This window comes from Phoca vitulina, unplaced genomic scaffold (assembly GCF_004348235.1).
Source record: "Phoca vitulina isolate PV1807 unplaced genomic scaffold, GSC_HSeal_1.0 scaffold26, whole genome shotgun sequence".
NCBI lineage: Eukaryota > Metazoa > Chordata > Mammalia > Carnivora > Phocidae > Phoca > Phoca vitulina.
This window is the reverse complement of record NW_022589729.1, coordinates 9,404,647-9,422,614: the sequence shown is the minus strand read 5'-3', so window position 1 is coordinate 9,422,614 and position 17,968 is coordinate 9,404,647. Positions and strand designations below refer to the sequence as shown.

The 17,968-nt window shown below is 35.6% G+C and overlaps 1 protein-coding gene across 1 annotated transcript in view; it reads right to left on the bottom strand.

Annotated features, from left to right (window-relative positions):
• Nucleotides 1-17,968, bottom strand: part of USH2A (usherin) — a 682,897-nt gene that overhangs the window by 506,880 nt on the left and 158,049 nt on the right. The window contains exons 14-15 of the mRNA XM_032422367.1: nucleotides 16,641-16,804; nucleotides 4,725-4,883 (exon numbers count right to left, since the gene is read on the bottom strand). Of these exons, the coding sequence (XP_032278258.1) occupies nucleotides 4,725-4,883; nucleotides 16,641-16,804 (323 nt within the window). The remainder of the gene's footprint in view (nucleotides 1-4,724; nucleotides 4,884-16,640; nucleotides 16,805-17,968) is intronic.

Here is a 17,968-nt window from a genome sequence, read left to right as displayed (position 1 = left end):
AACTGGAAGTTGGAAGATACATAACCTGATGATAATTAAGAGAAGTTCAGTACGTACTTGATGCTTGTAGCATTTGAGAAATGGAATATAATCCTGATAGATCAAAATCTACAAGAGGAGTCTATTTAGTAAGTAATTAGAGTAATTATAGAATTCAGATGGCAGCATATATTTGGTTAAAAACACTGTATAAACAACATATAGTATGAACTAAATAAAAGTAATTGAAAGGGTGTAAATAGAGTTCCCCTTAATTTTATCATAACAACAACAAAATGACTTGGGTTAAAAGAACTTATCTAGAGCAGGTCATACTCCTAAGTTAGGATAAGAATTATCTCTATCTTTAGCTCTGAGCTTGGAAAAATTGTTCTCCTACCACAAACTTCTTTTTTTTTTTTTTTTAAGATTTTATTTATTTATTTGACAGGGAGAGAGAGCACAAGCAGGGGGAGCAGTAAGCAGAGGGAGAGGGAGAAGCAGGCTTCCCGCTGAATAGGGAGCCCCATGCAGGGCTCTATCCCAGGACCCCGGGATCATGACCTGTGCTGAAGGCAGACGCTTAACCGACTAAACCACCCAGGTGCCCCCTACCACAAACTTCTGCACATTCAGGACAACATTCAGAATTCTTGCCTCAGCACTAATTCATGATCTCGGCTGGTACCCACTATGGTTTGCAGTATTTCCCTAATATACCACCCATGAAAGCCACCTGGACCTGCTGAGCTTTGCTGAATGTACCTTATTTTCTCATACACCTTCCCTTCATGCTGTTCACATACAATTTCTTCCAGGAAAATCGTTCTTCCTTCACTGCAGTACCTGGCTAATCTAGGTCACACATCACCTCCTTATTGTGAAACTTTCAATGATTCTCAGTCTCCTCTCTGCCACCAGGCATGGCTTCCTCTCCCCCTCCCAGTACTTTCTTAATACTCTAAGTCTACTCTAACTCAACATTTAATATATATTATAATTTTTTCTTTTTATCTCCCCTCGCAATAACAAGAACTGTTCCCTCCATCTTTGTGTTTCTAGTGACTCATACAGTTCCTGATCTGGAGTAAACACTGAATAAAATTTTACTGAATAAATGTTCCAGAGGGGAGGGGGTTGGGGGGATGGGTTAGCCTGGTGATGGGTATTAAAGACGGCACGTACTGAATGGAACACTGGGTGTTATATGCAAACAATGAATCATGGAACACTACATCAAAAACTAATGATGTAATGTATGGTGATTAACATGACATAATAAAAAAAAAGAATTTTACTGAATAAATGAAGGAATGACTTTTCCATAGATACCTGATTGATTTTTCTAGGAAAGAATATTAAGAGCTTTATAGAAACAGTTGCTTGTCCTCAACTCTTCCATTTTTTTCTTTTCTTATCCCTTCCCTTTATTTACTGTTTGCTTCTCTCAGAGAAGCTGAACCATCTTACCACTTGTTACATCGATCCCTTGATGTAGAATAGAGTAACAAATGATAATGATATTAAAGGTAGAAATGAAGTCCCAGGGTTCACTAAGATGTATCGTCATCTAAAACTCTAAACTATGTTAACGTCTTTAGGCTATGCAAGCAATGGTCATGTGTAGAAGTATTCATCCTCTAGTTTCTCTGCGATAGGGTTTTTTTAGAGTAAACATGTAAGGACTATTTCTCTACTCATGGCTTCCCATGAATTTGGGGAGAAAAGGGAGAAACAGAGCATGCTCAGATCAGCCCATTGATTTATTTTTCTCTTCTAGTCTGTCTTCATGCAGGAGAGAGGGTCTAATCTCCAATCTGACTTTTATCAGTAATAAAGATGACTTTTATTTTTCATGTCCATCTTACTGACTCTTAGGTCTAGTTCCCTTTTAGTTCCAAACTCAAGTAGGAAAACATAATATGATTTATTGGCCACTCCCTAAAACTACAACACTATCAAATGAGTGCTATTTCCTATGATAACTGTTCTCTTCACACCCATCATACGGAAAACACCTGTGGGCAAACCAGATTGGAGCTACAGGGGAGATAAGCTGATTATGTATAATTCCCAGTGTGCTTATTTGACCTCTATACCTTTCTCTCCTATTTTTGAAAGCTAGTTATGTACAAGCTTATGAGGATGTAAATTTTGCTTATTTTTAAAAAGTTTATTATTCAGAAACTTTAAAATTATTCCACCATTATCTCTGTGCTATTACTAGTAACAAATACTTTGCAAACTTTAAAGATGATAATACACCAGTGTGTCATGATCTTAGGTTGGAAACCATTGTCCTGATGGTACATCAGGCAAGCTAGGAAAAGTTATTATTCTAACAAGGAATTCTATAACAGTCTCAACCAAATGATCAACTTTCTCAGAAGACAACACTATTAATTTTCTGTGAAAAGTTCAATGATTCTCCACCTATAATTCCAAATGCCTTTATTTAACCCAAAGATTTGTGTTCATCCAACTGAATATAAGTTCTGTTTCCTTTTCGTATTACACATGCTATCCACACACTGGAAATAGAGTAATAAACATGAGGGTATTATTAGAATGATACAAAGTTCTGACAGCATTAACCAATTGTTCTTACTGTTCAAATGCCATGATGCAGATAATTTTCACATCATTAATTATAGTGATTGTCAAGAAATGCCAAGAGTGGCATTTTTTAATGAAAAATAAGGTTTTAGGAAATAATACCTCGTTTAATAGGATTATATAAATGTCTGATTAGTGAATGAGTACACATTATTTATGTAAGAAACTGTTATTTGGATTCTATATTAGTGCAATCATGAGTAAGAGCCAGAGCGTTATATTCTCATGTAATGGTCTATAAAATAGATCACAATATGTTACTATGGAAAACATGCCACTGGAATTGAAGGGTATAATTGAAGTTTAATTTTATTATTGAATTAAGCTGAATGGAAAATGGGGTGACCCTAATTCATAATTTCAGAAATAATCCAACCAGTGGTACAGTTATCTTCAAAATCACTTCAATATTTTTAGAACTCTCTCTTCCCCTATCACAAAAGTTTAAGTTGCAGGACACCTGGATCATGCTGATATTTGGAAGAAAATAAACATTCTAGTAGCAGGTTTTTAGGATGCTTTGCCAACATGGCAGATGTAGACAGATGTTCATTTCGCTTTGCAATCTGCATCATGAAGTTCAGAGTTGCCATTAACTTCAAAGAAGAGCTGGAATACTGGAGAAACGTTTAGAGTTAACAGAAAGTGGACACCATAATGTAGGTGCATGTCAGTCAGAATTAGGTACAAAATGTAACCTACTCTACTACATGCAAAATAGAAATGTATGCTCTGCCAAAGTTCTAAATCCAACCACTATGTTAAAACAAGGCATCTCCCTAACCATTTTGAGGAAGATTATGGAACTTCAGTGCCTCTACAGAACTTTACACACTCTTCTCACTAATTAAGTAAGTTAAACTGGAATTTGGAAAATGGGTATTAAACAAAGAGAACAAAATGGAAACTTGAATTAGAATCACTATTCCAATGTTTTTAAACTAATTTCTTAAACTAGCTTGTAGCTCAACATGACTAGAGGCAAATATCAGATAAGATAGAGCTGGAAGGATGTAAACATTTCTCTTTCTTCATTCTGACTTTAGGAAAACTATCTCAAACATCTGAGTAAGTATTTTTTTTTAAAGACAATAGGTCCCCATAGTTTGATTTCTATAAGCTCCTTTAAAATCTTCTTGAAAGTTATAGATGCAAAGATAGTCTTCATGGTTTTTCACATCCTTTCTCTTTCAATTTAAGTTCATATTATATTCTATCTCTGTGGAAATGGCAGTGTGTGCATAAAATTACATTATTTGCATGAAGGTTAGTACTCCGATTCCACTTTTTAAAAAGTCCATTTTTAACCTAAGAACTTTAAAAGCTGAACCCATGTAATAGAAATATTTGATAAATTTTCTGTAACCTTTATGCTCAGAGAAAACTATAGTTCAGTTTGTTGTAAGTCTTCCAATATTTCTACATATTTTTTAATTTAATATAACAGATTATTTATAATATTTTTTATTATGTTATACAATGTGTCATGGACATTTCCATTCATCAACATGTAAACTAAAATATAATTTTATAGGTAATCACATCCTACAATTCACTTACCTATGTACCAGGATCCTATTATGCCATCTATCAAAATTTATTGAAAAATCTTTGAATATCTGAATGTTATGCAATATTTTGCTATTACAAATAGTGTAGGCTGGAACATATTTTGTGCCCACTTATGACTGTTCATTTAAGATAAATTTCCTAAAGGAAATTTGCTGAGTCAAATGGTATACAAAAGGACATAGTTTTTCATACATTTTAACAGTCTATCCTGCATGAAAAGTTGTGCCAATGAACTTACACAGACAGTCCAGCAATTTATGTAAGTTCTAACTGCTCCACATCCTCATCAATGCTGGCTGAATAGGGTAATTTTTTTTTTTCATCTTTGAGAATTTGATAAGCATTAGGGACTATCAGATAAGAAGCATCTCATTTTTATTGCATTGTTTTGATTATGAGGAGCCTGCTAGTGAGACTCGTAATTCTGTCTCTGCTTGAAATACTCTCTGCTAGATACAGGAAACCACAACAACATTTATCCTCAGTGTCAAAGAACTTAACTAATATATCAATTCTCAGAATATTATATCTTTCTATCACCAAACCTTTAAACTTACTGTATGGGTATTGATCTTCAGTTGTATAGATTTCAGAACTGTCCCTGAATAAACTGTAAGTAAGCCAGTGGGCATTTGGAGAATCAGGTGGACTCCAGGACAGATTGATAGCAGAAGAACTTTGAACTTGTCCTCTGGGTGGAGGTTGTTGGGACGGAGCTAAATTACAATAGAGAGAGCATTTATTAGCAAAGGCAATCAATAAGCACACAAGTAAGCTGAAGTACGATATCCAGCAAAGAGGTCTCTCTGATTCAGGATTACTTTATCAAGAAGCCATGTGGTTTACCAAGACATTAATAAACAGAAGGTATACATCATGAGTTCTCTAAAACAAAGCTTTTTATCTATAAGCATAAAACAATTTTGTAGGTCAATGCAGCTGTCATAAACATAGTTGGGGAGTGGACCACAAAAGTTTACACTAAGCACTTCTTTTTCTTCTTCTTCTTCTTCTTTTCTTTTCTTTTTTTTTTTTTTTTGAGAAAGTATCCAAGGATACATAACACTTATTTTCTACTTAATTATTTTAAAAGTTAACATAAATAAGTTATGTTGAAACTTGAAATTTAAGTAACATAATTTTTGGATTTTGAAAAAGAAATTTTCCATTACACTAAGCACAATGCCTCATCTTGCTTCACAGAGCACAGTGTAAAATAAAGAATAATAGCTGGCGATACAAATACCCATGGATGTCATGGATATTAAACAGTACAAATGTTAACAAGAAATAATTTGAATGTACTATGTGGATATACCCACACTTGTTAGAGGTGCAATGATTGTTAGAAGTAATATGATTGCTTCCATGAGGCACATAAGAACATTCATCTCACTATTTTAGTGATATTTTATATAATGTAAGTACATACTATGAAAACATCATCTCTTCTCACTGCATATTTCCCTCAGTCTCCCTCTTTTCCTTCATTCCTCACGACCCCCCCTCCCCGCCAGAATACATAAAGGTAAAGGAGAAAAAAATGTCTAACTATTTAAGAACAATCAGCCACCAGTTTATTTATTACCTTCTGGCTTAACAAAATTCATAATCCTCCATCCGTTTAGAGAAGTACACCCTACTCAGAGTTCTTCATTAAATAACATATCAAAGGTTTCTGTGTTACTTTACTTTAAAAACCATTAATATTTTTGTTAAGAAATTTCAAAAAATCATGTATAGAAATGAATCAATCAAATAATTATCAATATTTATATGAAATATTTACAGTCACTGGGTGATAGGGTTTCAGAAGAGGAGAGAGAGTACATTCAAATTAACTAATGTAATAAAGAGCTTGATAAAGAAACTATTTTCAAAAGGATAGGCAGAGAGTGTAAGGAAACCAAAAGAAATAGAGCAGTACTCTGTGGTATGATAAGAGTAGAACTCCTTTACTATTTATGTTAGGGGTCCTCAAGACCACTCCCAGGTTCAAAGACTTGCAGGACTCATCACATAGTCCTACTTGTGGCTAAAATTTATTATAGCATAAGAATAGAGTACAATCAACAAAGGGAAAGGTACATGGGTAAGTCCAGGGGAAACCAACCTCAAGGTTCCAGTCATACAGGATATGCCTAATTCCCCCGGCAATGTTTTATGAAAATATGTGCAATGTTGCCAACAAGGGAAGCTCATTAGAAACTCAATGCCCAGGGTTTGTATGGGGGGCTGTTTATGTAGACAGCCTCTGTCTACATGAATAACCCCCCAAATCCTAGATTTCCAGAAGGAAAGCAGGGTTAAGCATAAACCATTTGGTTGAACAAAATTTAAGAGACAGTGAGCCAAACCATGGAAAGAGCCAAGATGTGCATCGACAGATGAATGGATAAAGAAGATGTGGCATATATATACAATGGAATACTATGCAGCCATCAAAAGGAATGAAATCTTGCCATTTGCAACGACATGGATGGAACTGGAGGGTATTATGCTGAACGAAATAAGTCAATCAGAGAAAGACATGTATCATATGACCTCACTGATATGAGGAATTCTTAATCTCAGGAAACAAACTGAGGGTTGCTGGAGTGGTGGGGGGCGGGAGGGATGGGGTGGCTGGGTGATAGACATTGGGGAGGGTATGTGCTATGGTGAGCGCTGTGAATTGTGTAAGACTGTTGAATCACAGACCTGTACCTCCAAAACAAATAATACATTATATGTTAAAAAGAAGAAGAAGAAGAAGAAGAAGATAGCAGGAAGGGAAGAATGAAGGGGGGGAATCAAAGGGGGAGACAAACCATGAGAGACTATGGACTCTGAGAAACAAACTGAGGGTTCTAGAAGGGAGGGGGGTGAGGGGAGGTGTTAGCCTGGTGATGGGTATTAAAGAGGGCACATACTGCGTGGAGCACTGGGTGTTATACGCAAACAATGAATCATGGAACACTACATCAAAAACTAATGATGTGATGTATGGTGATTAACATAACATAATAAAAAAAAAAACCTTAAAAAAAAATAAAAAATAAAGAGACAGTGAGCCACTCTTACCTGTTCTGGGGATGGTGAGAACCCTCACAAAGTCCAAGTTCCCAGATGCCAGCCAAAGGCTAACTTTGTAAGCAGGTCTTTCTACAGATAAGCGGTCAGGCCCACTATGTGAGCTTTTTTCTAACACACTATCCCTAGCTTAAAGGGGCACAGCACTCAGGGAAAGAAAGGGCTGTAGGAAAAGCATCATTTGGCAAGAGCTGTGACTATTCATGGCAGGATACAACCAGCTCAAGACCAGCTCAAGACCACTCCTGCACTGTGACAAGAAGCTGAGGGTTAAATGTCCCAACTTCCCTTTCTGCCAGCCCTCCAGATGACTGGCAGCCTCCTACTAGTAGCTGAAGCCAACCGAAAGTCAGAGGGAAAGGGAGCCTGCTGATGCAGACCATACAGAATCCTGGGGCACAGAGTAGGGTAGGGAAGTATGGAATAGTAAAGTGAAGTTATCCCGCATACCAGGCAAAGACTTGCAGCTAAGAGCTACTACTAATGCATCAGCATTCATGAGGGATACCCTCTACTTTAAAGACATGATATAATCCAATAGTAACATTTTAAAAAAGTATTTCAAGAGCACTGAATTTGAAATTTACACAATTCCATATATTATGCATAAGCTTCCTAAAGACAATGTCTCTAATCTTAAGAGAGATAATATCGATGTCATATTTTTAAAAGAAAAATATTCAAACTAGATACACTCTCACTCTTCCCTTTTTCTTTTCTCCTTCTTTGGAATTTGCATTGTTATATTAAAACTCTAACTGTCCATATGCCTAGTTAGATATAGGACAAGAATAGTACCAATCTCAAAATGACACAGGAAAAGAGAATAATTTCCAAAGAGGACCTTATATTTTTAAATTCAGGAATTTGCCATATTTGACATGGTCGTTTGGATTGGTTGAACACTGACAGAGCATTTGATCTGTCAGTGATTTTTAATTTAGGACTCCACATCCTGTTGTTCTTGGTGGAACCACAAAGACTCATCAACTGTCTTATTTATAGCACTCTCAAAGAGCCTTGTAATCTATAGCAATTGAATATTTTTAGTATTAGTGACAACATCTAAAACTCTGCATGCTATCAGGAACACAACAGATTTCAGAGTTAAAGCAATCAAAACTGACCTTCAGACTATTTTCTAAGACAGGAACATACTTTTGGGATGACTGAAAGAAAGATGTATGGTTCTATCCCACGTCAAAGGGTATAGAAAAGGATTTGCATTACTTGAAAATTTCCTTGGCAACAAACATTCACATACACAAATATACAAACAGGCTCTTTCAAATATTTAAAGTTGATTACTTGTTAGGACCATCTCTAACCACAATCTTGTCCAACTTCGCAGTATAAATGTATAGTACCTGTTTGACCCTGAAACGAGAATGTTCATAGACCTGAAGGCTTAGATGGTTCAATACCACTCAGAGAATAAATATGAAAGCCTGGCCGTGAAATAACCTGAATTCACCCTTCTGTGTGCTGAAAGGGGAATTCTGAGAAAACAGTCACATATTCATTCATCAAAATTGCCAAGTGTGATCTTTGCATTTGCCAAACTCTCTTGTAAGGAAGGATAGTATCATATTGTGACTACATCCATTTGTTTGGGAGCCATGAGTTTTAACCCTGGCTTAGGCACTTTGGTAATTATGTGATTGTAGTCAAATTTTGGTTGGACTCTCTGAATCATTCCTCTTCAATAGTAAAGGGAGAATAATGTTTAGCTCTCAGGGGTTATTTTGAGCATAAAGTGAATGTGTGTGTATCCCTTTTTTCATGAAAGGCTGCAAACACTGTGGCTATGAGGACAGGTTTCTAGACTCCCTCTGTCTTTTTGTCTTGCCACCCTTAGGGGGTTGTCCTTGTGAACATAGTCCTAGGTGGATGACCACCAAGTCCATATCCAATTCAACAGCAAAGGTAAAAGTAGAGATGGAGGGCATGCCCCGTGCCTATGAGAGCACAACCTAGACTCCCACACATCACTTCTGCCCTCATCATTTCAGCCAGAAACTTGGTGACACAGCCACACCTAACCACAAGGGAAGATGTGGCCATGAACCCAGCTCTAAGCACTATTCATATGAAACAAGTAGAAGACTGTTATTGAGAACAACTTAAAAATATCTTTCATAGACAAAATTAAAAATAAAACAATATCTAGAAAATTATAAAAAAATTTAAAAAGTAAAAGGATATAGGCGTGCTTCTAATTATGGCAAATAAAGAGTTTAGTGATATAAAACTGAATAAAATCATCAAAATAGCCATTCTGGGAGCTCTAAATCAACCACAGGCAAACAGAAAGTTGAGAACATTTACTCTTGGAAAACTGGCAGAGCTCTGAGTAGTAACTGTAGGAGTCTGTGATCTTTTTGTGGGGGTTGTTCCCATGGTACCAGTTCCAGAGTCAGGTGTGTTAGTTTTACCAGTAAGGCTGACTATAAACAGTAGCTTTGGTACCACAGGGCATTGACTTGATCTGGGGTTAGCAGCAGAAATTCATAGCTTTGCCACCAAAAACTGGCACAGTCAATTGGGAACAAGAGGGAAAACTCACAGGTTTTCTAGCCTGAGTATATGCTCCCAGCTCGGTTAAGTGGTGAGTTTACCAGATAATAAACCAGGAGATCCTGGGTATGATAGAGCCATGGGAGGCCTGAGATAAGCTCTCCAAAGATTCCTAGCTGGCTGGAAAACTATGAAGGTATGGGGAAAAACCATGAGAGCCAGGGAAAAATGAAGGCCAAAGAAGAACTGGGCACTAGCTGTAACTCTGAAAACATCCCCCAAACTATATACGTATTGGTTGGCAGAAGCTATATAATTTGGAAGTATTTGAGCACAAACACTGTCCAAATCTTTGGGTGATTCAGACACAGCAATGACCCCTCGGAAGCCCGACTGTAAGTAAAAATTAAAAAAAAAAAAAAAAAACCTGATTTGACATCAACAGCTGTACGCTGCAGTAGAGAAAGTTTTCCACCGTTTAAGTCTATGCAAATTACCAAAAAATCTAACAACTTAAGTGTTTTCAACATAAAATTACAACACACTCAAAGAAACAGTGAACTATACTCATAAAAATAACAGTTGAGAGAAACAGATTCTGAATGATCCCCAGTATTGAGTACAGCAAAAAACACTTCAATGCAGCTATTATAAATATGTTCTAAGAGTTAAAGAAAAATCTGATGATGATTCAGTGAAAAGGGAACTTTAATACATAAAGAGAATGCATAAAAACACTAAATTCCAGAGCTGAACAATACAGTAACTGAAATGGAAAATTCCCTAAAAAGGCCTCAATGGCAGATTTGAAAGGAAAAGAGCAAGAATCAGTGAACTTGAAGATAAAGCAAGAGGGAAGAGGGCTCCTGGGTGGCTCAGTCGATTCAGTTTCCAACTCTTGATTTCACTTCAGGTCACAATCTCAGGGTCGTGAGATCAAGCCCTGTGTAGGGCTCTGTGCTGGGTGTGGAGCCTACTTAAGATTCTCTCTCTCTTTCTCTCTCTCTCTCCCCCCACCTCTGCCCCTCCCCCACTAGCACACATGCTCTAAGAAAAAAAAAGTATTAAAAAAAAAGCAATAGGTAGAATGTAATGATACAGCAATGATTTAGCCAATCCACAGAAAGGAGAAAAAAAAATAGAACAAAAATGAACAGATCCTCAGAGACCTGTGAGACAACGTCAGGTGTACCATGCACCAAAATAGTTGTCATGGGATCTCCAAAACGGAGAAGATACAGAAAGTGGCAGAAAATATTTGAAGAAATACTGGCTCAAACTTCCCAAATTTGATGGAAAACATTTATCTACATTTCCAAAAAGTACAATGAATCCAAGTAGGATACCAAAAGATTCATACCAAACATATCATAGTCAAACTGCTGAAAGATAAGAACAAAAGTTTTAAAGGAGTAAGAGAAAATTCATTCACATTTGAAGAAAAATACAATTAAAGCCTGGAAGAAATGATGGAGGCCATATGGTAGTAGAATGTCATATTCAAAGTCCTAAAAGAAAAAAGAATACTTGTTATCAGGAGTTCTATCCGGAAAAAGTACCCATCAAAAAAAGGAAGGAAGGAAGGAAGGAAGGAAGGAAGGAAGGAAGGAAGGAAGGAAGGAAGGAAGGAAGGAAAAGAGGTATTTGCAGATAATTTTTTAAAAATAGTGGGAGAATTCATTGCTGGCAGACTAGCCCTGCAAGAAATATTAAAGAAATCCATTAGGCTAAAAGGAAATGACACAGAGAGCAAATAAATTGAATCATGTAGAGGTGGGAAGAACACTAGAAATGGTAAATATGTGGGTAAACATTAAAGACTCTGTGTGTATGTGTGTATATATTCATACTGTTTTCTTCTCTCAAATAATTTTTAAAAACCTAGCACTGTTAAAAAAATTATAATTCTATTAGTGTAATGTAGGGTTTATTATATATACACACACATACACACACGCATACACACAACTACGCAGTATCATAACTCAAAGATGGAGAAAGGAAGGGACATATATCAAGAGTTTACTTGTTATATTTTACCAGCATTAAATCAGTACAAACTTGAAGTAGACTATGGCAAATGAAGATGCATATTCTAATTCATAAAGCAACTAGTAATAAAATAACACAAAAATATAAGAAGTCAACAGAATACAGTAAACTGATTTTCAATAAGATTAGCAAGAACCAAGGGGGAAATAGTTCTTTCAAAAAACAGTGCTGGAACAACTGGAAATCCACTTTTGAAATGAATGATACTGGAAGCTCAACTCACAACATAACTAAAAATTAATTCAAAAATGGATCAAAGACCTAAATCTAAGAGCTAAAACTGTAAGACTCTAAGAAGAAAACATAGGGGAAAAGATACAAATGTAGTGAAAAGAAGGGGTACATGTACCCCAATGTTCATAGCAGCAATGTCCACAATAGCCAAACTGTGGAAGGAGCCGAGATACCCTTCAACAGACAAATGGATAAAGAAGATGTGGTTCATATAAAATGGAATATTATTCAGCCATCAGAAAGGATGAATACCCACTATTTGCATTGACATGGATGGAACTAGAGGGGATTATGCTAAGTGAAGTAAGTCAAACAGAGAAAGACAATTATCATATGGTTTCACTTATATGTGGAACATAAGCAATAGCTCGGAGGACTACAGGGGAAGGGAGGGAAATCTGAAGGGGGAGAAATCAGAGAGGGAGATGAACCATGAGAGACTATGGACTCTGGGAAATGAACTGAGGGTCTCAGAAGGGAGGGAGGTGGGGGGAGGGGGTAACAGGGTCATAGGTATTAAGGAGGGCAAGTGTTGTGATGTGCACTGGGTGTTATATGTAACTAATGAATCGTTCAACACTACATCAAAAATTAATGATGTACTATACAGTGGTTAACTGAACATAATAATAATAAAAAAGAAAACATGGGGGGAATCTTCATAACTTTGGATTTGACAATAGTTTCTTAGATATGACATCAAATGTATAAACAATAACAAAAAATGGACAAATTGAAATTTAGGAAATTTTAAAACATGTGCTTCAAATGACGCTATCAAGGAAGTGAAAAGAAAACATACAGAATGGAAAAAAACATTTGCAAATCATATATCTAATAAAGATATCTAATAAAAAATAATATATCTAAAATAAATATTTGTCTCAGTAATAAAGACAAATAACCCAATTTAAAAGTGGACAAATAACTGGAATACACTTTCTCTAAAGAAGATATACAAATAGCCAATAACTATGAAAAGATGCTCAATATCACTAATCATTAGGGAAATGCATATCAAAACCACAATGGGACAGCATCTCATACACATTAGATGGCTACTGTAAATAAATAAAAAATAACAATGTTGGCAAGGATATGGAGAAATTTGAGCCCCTGTGCACTGTCAGTGGGAATTTAAAATAGTAAAGCTGCTGTAGAAAAAAGCATGGCAGTTCCTCAAAAAAATTAAAAATAGAATTACCATATGATCCAGCAATTCCACTTCTGATTATATATCCAACAGAATTGAAAGCAGAGTCATTGAAAGCAGAGTCTTGAAGAAATGGCTATACACCCATATTCATAGCAGCATTACTCACATAAGCCAAAACATGGAAGCAACCCAAGTGTCCACTGACAGATGAATGGATAAGCAAAATGTGGTATATGCATACAATGGAATATTATTCAGCCTTAAAAGAAGGGAATTCTGAGACAAGCTACAAAATGGATGACCCTTGAGGACATATGCAAAGTGAAATAAGTCACTGGCAAAAAGGCAAATATTTTATGATTTTACTTATATGAGGTTCTTAGATTTTTCAAAATTATAGAGACAGTAAAATTGTGGTTACCAGGGGCTGGGGGCAAATGGAAGATATTACTGTTTAATGAGGGTATACAGTTTCCATTTCACAAGAAGTAAAGAGTTATGGAGATGCATGGTAATGATGGTTGCACGACATTACGAATATATTTAATATCACTGATTGTACATTTAAAAATGGCTAATATGGTCAATTTTATGTCATATATATGTTACCACAATGAAAATATTTTTTTAAAAAGGGTTTAGCTACAAAATCCTCTCTGATAAGTATGGATAAAGGAAAAAAATATGAGTGATAAAAAGATGGATAAATAATCAAAGATAAACATAGAAGTGAGTAGTGTCTAAAAGACTTAAACACAAAAGAGCTATGAATTATATATATATATTATAACTATTATATATATAACTATGAACTTAACTTATATATATATATATATATATATTTTTAAGTTTAGGGCAAATGAAATTTCATTTCATTCACTAGTAAAGCATACAGAAGGCAGAATTATTTAATACCTGTTTTGTATTACCTCTATCAAGGAGAATGACTATCATTTTGAAAGCATGAAACAAATATTGATAGGAAAGAAATGAATCACGAAATAAGGAAGCAGATTATGAGAGAGGGTCTAACTACCTTATCAGAATTTAATTCTCCTGCATTCTGGAAGTTATATGCTCAGATTCCCAACTCAACTCCCCATCAAAAAAAAAGGAAAAAATTACAAATGATATTGCTAACCTATTGCCACTGGCCTCTAAGGAAGTGGGAAAGATAATAGTCATAATCCTGTGGTTCCCAAACTGTGTAGAAGGACACCATGAAACAGTCTAATGTTCAAGGAAAACACATGCTTGACATCTGTTGGACACAGAGGAAAATACCAGCCTGAGGTAGTTCACAGTTTCAACAATAGATAGCACTACATTCCTTTCAATAACATAGTATCTTTGGGAAGCTGGTTGTTCCGGCTGTTGCTAGGATAAAAAGCAAGTACCGCGTAAAAAATCAAGGTGGAACAGGAAGGAAAAGCAGCCTCCCTTCATACTCATACCACAGTCAGCATTTCCTGGGCCCCTTGTTCACTCCCTTCTACTGTGAGTGTACCTATCACTTCTGCTGACTAGGTTTCAAGCTCTTTTAAAGGCAGGAATCTTGTCTATTTTTTTTTTTTTTAATTGAATGAACTACCTCTGTAGATATTGAGTTTCTAACTTTGCCCAGTGTTTTGTAAATTTTGTGAAACACACAGCCAAAACAACAGCAGCAACTACCAGAAGTGGTTGAACAAATGTATTCAACAGTAAGGATCACAATTTTAAAGAGAACATTTAAATATATACATAGATACATGTATGTGTGTATTTGTGTGTGTGTGTGTGCGTGTGTGTGTGTGTGTGTCAAGTCAAGGCACTTCCATATATATATATATATATGGAAGAAGAGGAATATAAACGTTTTTTAACTATTAAAAATTGGAAGAATTTGGAAAGACAAGAAGATTTAGCCCAGAGAAGGAAGGACAAAAGAGAAAAGCAAATGTATACCACTACTAAGAAATGTAGGCCAGGTGAACCAAACTGTCCAGTTTTGCCTGACGTATAGTTCCTAGACTGTGTCTTAGATGGAAGAGTAGGTAGAAAAAAGTGGAGATGTCAATATTTTCACACAAAATTAGTGGCAGAACCAATCAAAAATCGCTAAGATTCAGTATGCTATATGTAATGTTCTCACAAGATGATGATCTACAACTGACATCCAAAGCAATATGTTGGAATTCCTGTTGAAGAAATCAATCAATTCTATAGTTAATCAATGAATAGCAAATATTAATTAAATTCTCAGTGAAATCCAGATTTATGTTTAGACTGTATTTACACAGAAAGGCAATTACGAAAGTCCTTTCCCAAAAGAAGCATAAATGCCTACCATTTTACTTATACTAACATCCAGAGAGGCCAAATAAAACACAGGATACTGAATATAACTACACAGGTAGGAAATCTGAATATGTCTTGTTAATCATTAGCTACACCCTGCCTTCCACTACCTCAAAATCTAGTATGGTTGCTGTGGAGCCCAATATTTTCTGACTTATTTCTCTCTCCCTTAAATGTAGATAACACAGTTCCAAGCATGCTTGTTTATGATGATTCGTCCTGACTTAGGGCATTCCCTTGCATTGTGACTCATGATAGTCCCAGGACACCCCAAGGAGAACATGCATTGTACAATATGTTGCAGAGGGCGCTTTACCACGTGTTCTCAGCAGGCATTTCTTAGAAATTCTGGAAAAGGTAAGGATATATGATCTTAGAGTAAATATAAATCAATCATCAATATGCTGTAAAACTGTAGGACTGCAGTTGACCTTGAGAAGTCAAGTCAAAGCACTGGAGAATGGTGTTGAAAAGTCAAAAGACACTAAGATGTAATCTTTGACTTCCAGGAATTAAAAATAGAAATGTGAGAGATATTTAAATAACTAAAACAACTTGCAGAAGAAATAGCAAATATAGGAGTTATATGCTATGATAAACAGTGATAATTGCTATAATATCAATAAGCAACTAATAATAGCATGGTACCCATAAAATTTGGGGGATGGAAGGACATAACTCATAAAAAATAAGAATAAATCTCACATGTGTTATAGAAAATTGGCTGGGAATGTCCTTGCTTGGTGGGGTGACCAATCATTTTGTTTCAACCAGTAGTGTTGATTTTTGCACGGGAAAGTCCTGTGTCATTGGAAAGTCCAATGTCTGGGGGAAAACCAGGATGCTGGTCACCACACTAGTGATTCCATTCTAACAACATGTTTTAAATTTCCCACTACTAACATAATCACCATTTCAATAATCTAATCAAGGAAAAAGAACACAGGTTTCATTTAGTGTAATTTTTTTTTCCATTTCCCACCTAAATTCTCCACCTTGTGCCTAAGCCCTTCTGATGGGTTCTCAATGGAGAAAGAAAATAACAAGACACTCTTCCCTGCATGATGTTTCATCCACCAGCACAGAGCCAGAATTCACTTACTTTTGCTGCAGCCCAGTGGATTGTTCACATCCAAATGGCTTGCCTTGGGAACACAAGTATCACACTTGGATCCAGTGACAAATCGTTTACAGAAACACTGGCCTGTGACCAAGTGACAGGTTTCATTCAAGGCTCCTGAGAGATGACAATTGCAAGGCTGACATCTGAAAACAAGACAAATAAACCATCAAAGAGAATAATGTTTTGATTAATAATTCATAGTATAAGTTACATCTATCAATAACATTGTGAAATAAGATGGCCTGTTTTAGCCAATATATTGAAAAGAAACTTGAGCTAAACAAATAAACACAACATCAAACAAGACAGAAAAAGAATCTTTAACAAAATGTTGCTCACGATAAAATCTCAATGAAGCCTTTCCTTTGTAAACTAATTAATGGCAAAAAAAAAGGTGTTATATTGTTTTTTTCATGCCACGATACATCTTATGGATTATTTTGAATGCCAGTTGTTCAATTAAGAATACTGTAAATTTTGCTTTCTCACAAAAGCAGTTTTTCTGACAGCTAAAAATTTAGATTGGGTACCCATAAATCATCTTTCCAAGTATCTATCAAGTTATAAAGTAGAACACTGGGTGTGATAACCATGGATCGCCTTAAAAATCTTGAAACTCTATATTTAGTTTTATAAACACTAAATTTCACTAAGAAAAGAGTTTGAGGAAGACATGTTCCAGTACTGTTGATGCCTTAATATAGGTTATATTTCATTTTCTATTTATGAACTAAACTCATTTATCCAGAATGGTTGGAGAATACAGCATTATTCTGATTTATGAAAAGATGTTAATGATATAAATATAATGAGATAACTTCATTCCAACTTAAATTTCTTGGACCTAAAGTTGCTTGTAGAAATCACTGGCCTGGCATTTTGCCATGATAGAAACCAAAACCTGTTTCCTCTGGGTAAGTTATTCAAATTCTTAGTATATGCCAATGTCATTGATCAGGATAAGCTATTTTGGCACCATGAAGTATTAGAGAGGCAAAAACAGCACATGGAAAAAGACAACTCACTTGTAAACAGGAACTTTCCATGTGGTACATTTAAAACAACATTAGATGGATTCACCTCTATTTTCTAATAAAGATGCTGGATGGATAGTTTCTTTATCCCTCTTCAACTTCTACAGTGTGATCTCTCGGGTAATCATTCAACACCCTTAAAAAGGCTGATAAAAGCTAAGGACTGCTAAATAAGCTGCAAATTTGTTTTATGGACTAATATCACCTTGGGAATAAATAAAGTACAGTTTCTCTTGAAAACCACTATACTGTAGTTTGCCCTTTTTATGTCAT